Source organism: Numida meleagris, chromosome 18 (genome assembly GCF_002078875.1).
Source record: "Numida meleagris isolate 19003 breed g44 Domestic line chromosome 18, NumMel1.0, whole genome shotgun sequence".
In the NCBI taxonomy this organism is placed as follows: Eukaryota; Metazoa; Chordata; class Aves; order Galliformes; family Numididae; genus Numida; species Numida meleagris.
Window position 1 is genome coordinate 5,947,948 of NC_034426.1, and position 6,690 is coordinate 5,954,637.

General features: G+C 56.2%; 2 protein-coding genes across 4 annotated transcripts in view; both read right to left on the bottom strand.

The window, feature by feature from the left end:
- FAM222B (family with sequence similarity 222 member B) overlaps positions 1-2,367 on the bottom strand; it is a 30,443-nt gene extending 28,076 nt beyond the window's left edge. For 2 of the 3 annotated variants that reach the window (XM_021415581.1, XM_021415578.1), the window contains exon 1: positions 667-770. The gene's annotated coding sequence lies outside the window, so the exon portion shown is untranslated. Of the gene's footprint in view, positions 1-666; positions 771-2,256 lie in introns of those variants that run through there. The other variant, XM_021415579.1, reaches the window with a different exon arrangement.
- Positions 1,007-6,171, bottom strand: ERAL1 (Era like 12S mitochondrial rRNA chaperone 1). The gene is made up of 11 exons (XM_021415582.1): positions 6,020-6,171; positions 5,688-5,816; positions 5,485-5,612; positions 5,317-5,394; positions 4,975-5,021; positions 4,553-4,614; positions 3,981-4,093; positions 3,466-3,855; positions 3,110-3,259; positions 2,749-2,829; positions 1,007-2,444 (listed from the first exon to the last, which is right to left on the bottom strand). The coding sequence occupies exons 1-11, from the start codon at positions 6,105-6,107 to the stop codon at positions 2,322-2,324; spliced, it is 1,389 nt and encodes a 462-aa protein (XP_021271257.1). The 5' UTR covers positions 6,108-6,171; the 3' UTR covers positions 1,007-2,321.

Below are 6,690 nucleotides of genomic sequence, written 5' to 3' on the forward strand. Positions count from 1 at the left end.
GCGGGGCCTTCTGACAGAGGCGCCGGGGCCTTCCTGCCCTCGCAGCCCCTCAGCATCCCCTGTACCCCCCTCAAGAGCCCCTCGGAACTCCCACTATCCCCTCAAAAGCCCCTGTACTCACTCCGGAGCCCCTCAGCAGCCCCTGTACCCCCTCCAGACCCTCTCAAAACACCCAGAACCCCCTCGAGAGCCCCTGTGTCCCCTCAAGAGCCCCTCAGCACCCCCTATACCCCCACCAGTATCCCCTGTACCCCCTCAGAACCCCCCGTACCCCATCAGTACCCCCCGTACCCCCTCAAGAACCCCTCCGCACTCCCACTATCCCCTCCAGAGCTCCTCGGCAACCCCTGCTCCCTTTCAGCACTCCCTGTTCCCCCTCAGGAGGCCCCACGAAAGCCCTCGGCTCGGCCCAGGCCGCGGCCTCCAGGCCTCACCCCCACGGCCAGGCCTCACCCCGTCACCCCACCACCTTGGAACCCGCGTGGGCTCTGTCGCGACCCTCCTTCTATCGCGACAGCGCCTGAGGGGCGGCGCCGGGCGGTGGAAGGCGGGGTGGGGGGGGGAGGAGGGGACCCCGGGAAGGACAATGAGGGAAGGGATTGCGCGGAAGAAGGATTTAACCCAGGTTACACTCTCTCCCCCCCGTCCCCGTCTCCCCGCACTTACTCTCGGTGCCCCTGCCCGGGCCTCATGGCGCCGCCGCCGCTGTGCCCGTGCCGGCCCCGCCGCTCCCCGCCCGCCCGCTCTACGCCGTGGTGGCTGCGCCAGCCGCTGCCGCGCATGCGCGCTGCCCGCCAACGGCACGGCACGGCCCCGCCCCGCCCCGCGCGCGCACGCGGAGAAGGCGCCGCTGTTATGGCGCCCCCCTGCGGGCGCGAAGGGGAAGACCTCCGCGGAGGAGGCCGGGGGGGGGGGGGTTGGAGGCTGGCTGCCCCAGCGCGCGCCCCTCTCGTGGCAATTACATCCCGGGACAGCGAACAGCGCTGAAATGAATGAAAGCTTCTAATAACTGTCTCGCTTCATCTGCGCGATTGTTTTAATCGAACGCCCTGGCTTTATTGCAAGGAAAAGAAAAATACATGGGTGAGAAGGATTCACGGAATGGTGCTGCCGAAGGGTGGAGGAAAGCCAGCGTCCGCCCACTGAAGGCTTTTTCAGGTGGATTCTGGATGACCTGATGCTCCTGCTGCGGTATCGATGGCTCAGTGCAGGCTGGTAAAGCAGCCCCTTGCAGAAGGACGGTGGCACAGAGCCCTTGCTCAGCAGGTTTAGGTTCCAGGCAGAAGCCCCCAGCAGCCCCATTCCTCCAGCCCAGGGGTGTCTGCTTGTAACAGCACAGAGCTTCTTCCCAGAAACCCTTGTAAATGCCAGTGCAGTGCTGCAGTACAGCCTTGTGAGACTGATCTCAAGCCCCACCTGAGCTGCTGTTCCAACCACGAGCTCTTCTGCAGCTCAGCCACTCTCTAGCTTTCTATCCTAGTGCAAAGAGTAGCGGCTTTGTAGTAACGTTCCTGCAATAAACTATTCGAGTCCCTAAGAAAAGAGTTGCCATCTGTCTGTGTATGAAAAGCAAGCACCTACGCAATGCTGCTCACGGCGTCTTCAGACACAACCCCTCAGCTTTCATTCATCAGCCAAACTGCCAAAAGGAGGTGAAGGCAGGACCCCACCGGGCACCGAAAACAAGGTGTGTGGAGGCACTAAGACCCTCCCTTGGCAGTACTGACTCCTCAGACAGCTGTGCTCACACCCATGAACTTCAACAGAGTACAGGGCAAGGAGCACTGCAAAAATGAGACCACTGTGTGGGCTAGGGGAGCCTCTGCCTCCTGCATTACCCCTGCTGGAATCACTCAGCCTTCAGAAGAGATGATAGATGGCTGCTGATAATCCTTCGCTGCAACCCTCTGTCTGCTAAAAGACAGGAGATGTTCCCTCACACGTCAAAGAATCACAATGTTCACCCTTCCTTTTTTGGGCCAGACTCTTGACTCAAGTTATTCTGAATTTCCAAGCACGAACATTTGCCAGCAAGGATGTGGGGCACAGCCCTGATGAAGATGACAGCTCTGTGAATGTGCTGGAACTGCACTGGTGGTACTGTGATGTGCGTCCCCAGGTTCCATACGACACTATAGATCTGAAGATTTGATTACCATTTGGGCCATTCCCCTAAAGAATAATATATTCTACTTTAGCCCGCTGTCTTGATTCCATCACCCTCTGTTCCTGAACTAAACAAAGGTGTTAAGATACCTGCAGCAGAAAACAGGACCAGTTTCTCCACATGAGCTCAGTGGCTGTCAAAACCAACACAGAGTTCAACTCTTCACCTCCACCTTGAGCTTCAGGCGGATGTCACAGAGGAAAACGTTCATCAGGTCCTGCCCGGCCTCCTGAGCAATCCTGCTGATAACGGCACCTCGTCTTCCAATCAACATCAGCTGTATCAAAACCCAGAGAGAACATCATCAAACTCAGCCTTTCTGCGGGGAGGAGTCACCCAAGAAAACAACAGTGCAGACACAGAAGGACAAGGAATACAGCAGTCAGAGGTGTCCAAAAACCAAACCACGGGAAACTGATGGTGAGGTGCAAGCTGCTACTGACCAGCCCGTGGCTGTCAGAGACCTAGCTCTTCTCAACACAGAGCCCAGAGCCGGGGCAGAGGGAGTCTAACACAGCTAGGACACACATGTGCTGGATACAGGGAATCTCCTTTCACGCTCCCCAGCTCTCTCCTCTTACCTTATGAGACTTTCTTGGGACCACGAGGTTCTGCACAATGATGAGCTCTCCGCTTGGCCCTTCCTCCCATAGCTCTGTCACCTGCAACAGAAGCACAAACTCAGCAGTTTGGCACAGTATCAAAGAACTGCAAGTGCCACTCTTTCAGAGACAACTCAGCACCCTAGCACAGTTGCATACACGTGGACCCACTTAAAACACAGAAAGTTCTCACTAGCCGACATGCAAGTCCCAAGCCACCCCATGTGGCTTGTGAAGAGTCTCACAGATCTCACAAATCCAGAGAGGGATTCTCATCACATAACCTGTTATTCCCAACACAAATAACTGGAAGGCAAGTCTGCTAGCACATGCCTCCTACCTGAGTCACACCATAGGGGACTTCCAGTGGCAGGTACTCCAGTAACTTCTCCCTGATGATATTATCACAGATCTCTTGAGGCGACTGGCTGGTCAAGACCCCACTGTGGAATTCCCATGGACCTGGCTTGGCTTGCATCAGGAGGTATTGCTGTCAGCACAAAACACATCACACCCATCAGATAACACCCACACACAGCCCACATTGACAGAGAACAGTTCCCCCAGCATGGGCCCACCCCAAGGGCAGCAGCTCTGCTGTTCCTCACAGGAGGAGCAGCTCGGTATGAAGCCCCAGGGTACGAGGCTAAGTGCACACCAGTTTCAAAGCATAACAGAAGTTCAGACTACAGTTACCTTCAGCGTATCCACCTCCTCTCCACTGAGAGCTGCCAGCATGAAGATATCTCGGAAATGTGGCCAGCCCTTCCTATTTTTCAAATCTCCATATTTGGAGGGCTTTCTCTCTCGTGCTTCTGTAACAAGACTGGACTCAGAAGCCTTCACATCGCTGCTGTTATCCAAGCTAGAGCCTTCCTGGGCTTTATCTTTTTCCGGCTGACAAGGAGGCTCCTGAGTCCTACTCTCAGGTGGAGAAGCCTGAGTGGCTTTCAGAACAGTTTTTGCAGGAGAACTGGAATTATATTCAAATTCAGACCCCACTTTCAGTTTCTTTCCATTTACAATTCCCTCTGTTAGCTCAGTTATGAGTCCCAGTAGGATGAACTTCTTCTTTAGCAGATCCACCTAATGTGAGAGAGGCAGGTGTCAGGAATTTGTCCTAAACGAGACCAGCAAGTGGGCCTTGGCTCTGGAGGAGCTGGAAAAACCTCCCTAGCATCAGTAGCAGGAAAACCGAGCTCCTAGCTTACCTTGTTCAGAACCAGGACACTGGGAATCTGGGGAAACTGAGAAAGACATTGCAGCACCTCCAGGCTCAGAGAGTTTCGTGTCCAGTGGTCTGACACGTCCACTAAAACCAGAACTGCCAGGAGAGAGTGAGGGAAAAATAATGAATCTACATTTTCCCAAAGGTTTGTTCTAAGCTTCTCTGTAGACTGTGTTTGAATCACTTCCCTCCTGCTGTTACTGCTCTCACTTCCACAAAGCAGCAAGCACATGTAATCCAAAAATAGCGTTTTAAATGATAAAACAACAAACCCAGTTTATACTGCTGTTCTACAAATATCACACATGCTAAAATGCAACATCCAAGGCCAAGTATTCATCCAATATGACTCCCTTTGCCATCAGACAATTAGAATCCCTTCTTCCTGGTTAAGTAATTCAGTTTTTTCAATGCCCTTCCCTCCCCTCTTCTTGGTCACACTCCCAGGTCTCCCTTTAGTGCCTAGTAGTGGATCCAGGTACCACAGTTGTAGGGTCGTAAGTTTCTGTGGCAGATAAAGGGTTTGGTGTGATGCAAGGGAAGTTGAGTGCCCACCTAGATCTGCATGTTTCATGCTGTCCCATGGGTCTGTCAGCATGGCCGCCTCTAGTTTATGCCTGAAAAGCAAACACAAATGAGTACCCCAGACACATACTGGACCACAACCACCTTCCTTCTCCCTGCAGGTGTGGGAACAGCATTTTCTATCACCCCAACTCACGCAGAGCTGCCTTACAGGTTTACAGTTACATCCTTCACTACACACACACATGCAGAATCAAACACAACAGGGCTCAAGGGATTCCCCAGGCTCTGTGTGTTACTGAAATAGCAACAATTAAGAAATCCAGAGATCAAAACGCAGCTTAAAATATACATTCCTGACACTCCTGCAAACTCGCACAGAGCAAATCACTTTCTGTTCTCTCAAACCTCAAGTGATAGGACCCCATCTCTCCCTACAGCAGCAGCAATACCTTTTGGCTTTCAAGGGACTAGTGAGACCAGGCGTGTCCAGAATGATCTGGAAAGAGGAAAAACACATTTTCTAAGTCTGCATGCTGTTTTAGCTCTGCCACTAACTTATATCAATGCGGTTAAATGTAACCATGGGATACAAATGAAAAAAATCATAGAATGGTTGGGTTGAAAGGGACCTTAGAGATGATCCAATTCCAACCGCTGTCATAGGTTGTTTGTCACCCAGCAGCTCAGGTTGCCCAGGGCCCCACACAGCCTGGCCTTGGCAGCTCCAGGGATGGGGATCCTGCACTCTGCTGCCCTGGACATAACACTGTTTCTGCAGCCTGGACGCTCACCAGCTGCGTGTCCTCATGTGTGATGACACCACGCGCTTTGCATCGGGTCGTGTGCACTTTCTTCGAGACTGGGAAAACCTGTAAGAAATTAAAAGCACCTCACAGCCAAAACAGGTAAAAATAAAGGCGATTTTGCAGCCTGAACGTGGCGACTCACGGCAGTTTTACCTTTCTGCCCAAGAGCTGATTGGAGAGCGTGGACTTCCCGGCATTGGGCGCTCCGATGATGGCAATTCTCAGCACCTTGGGCTCCGGGGGCTGGTCAGGGTGGCCCCGCACCAGGCGGGCCTGCTCCTCTGCGGGGGGGAGAAAGGGCTCAGGCGCTGCCCTCGCGCCGGGGCGGGGCCGGGGGGGCCGCATGCTGAGCTCACCTCTGCTGGTGGCCACGGGCGGCGGGTGCTGGCCCAGGGCCGGGGTTGGCCGCTCGCCGGGGAGTCCCAGGATGTGGCCCAGCGCCGAACCGCTCCCGCTGCAGCGGGCACAGCTCTCCAGGAGGACCACTGAAAGGGCGACGGTGTAAAACCTGCGAAAACGCCCCAAAACCGAGACGGCCCCTTCCTCCCACCTCACAGCGTCCGCACGGCCCTTCCCCGAACCCTCTGGACCGACCCTGTTGCACCCACTGCGGCCCGGCCCGCCCTCACATCCCCCAGGCCCCAGCCACCCGCGGAGCGAGGCCCCGGCCCGGGTCCAGCCGCCCCACCTGCACGCCGTGAGGGCGGACCCGCCGACGCGGCCCTGAGGGCGCAGCGTAGGCCCCGCGCCACCGCCGCAGCCATGGGCGCCGCCATGTTGCCCCGCCGCGGAGCAGGCCGGGAGCGCGAGCAACGGCCGCTCCCATTGGAGGAGACGGCGCAGGGAGCATAGAGAGGAGGGAGAGACGGTTAGGGCGCCGCCCTGCGCAGTGAGTACTGTGGGCTATAGCGCCCCCTGCTGGCGGCGCCGTGTGGCGCCCGGGGCAACCAGTGCGGGCGGCGGCACAGCGTGGTGTGCTCGGTGCTCCCAGTGTGCCCAGGGCTCCCAGTGTGCTCGATGTGCCCGGTACACCTCAGTGCTCCCATTGCCCTCAGTGCTCCCAGTGTGCCCAGTTCTCCCGGTGCTCCCAGTACTCCCAGTGTGCCCAGTGCTCCCGATGCCCTCAGTGCTTCCAGTGTGCCCAATTCACCTCAGTGTGCCCAGTGCCCTCAGTGCTCCCACTGCCCCCAGTGCTCCCAGTGTGTCCAGTGTTCCCAGTGCTCCCAGTGTGCATAGTGCTCCCAGTGCTCCCAGTCCCCCCTGAAGCCCACCCCAGTGCCCTCACTGTGCTCCTCTCCAACTCATCCCTGAAGCCCCCCAACAATGTCCCCTAGCCCATCCCAGTGCCCCACGCACCCC

What these genes read in the sequence shown, in the direction of transcription:
- ERAL1 (XM_021415582.1), bottom strand. Translation starts at nt 6,107, where the DNA reads ATGGCGGCGCCCATGGCTGCGGCGGTGGCGCGGGGCCTACGCTGCGCC. An exon ending in ATCAGCTCTTGGGCAGAAAG is followed by an intron (nt 5,395 to 5,484) that starts GTAAAACTGCCG and finishes AATTTCTTACAG; the next exon opens with GTTTTCCCAGTCTCGAAGAA. An exon ending in AGTCCCTTGAAAGCCAAAAG is followed by an intron (nt 4,615 to 4,974) that starts GTATTGCTGCTG and finishes TTTGCTTTTCAG; the next exon opens with GCATAAACTAGAGGCGGCCA.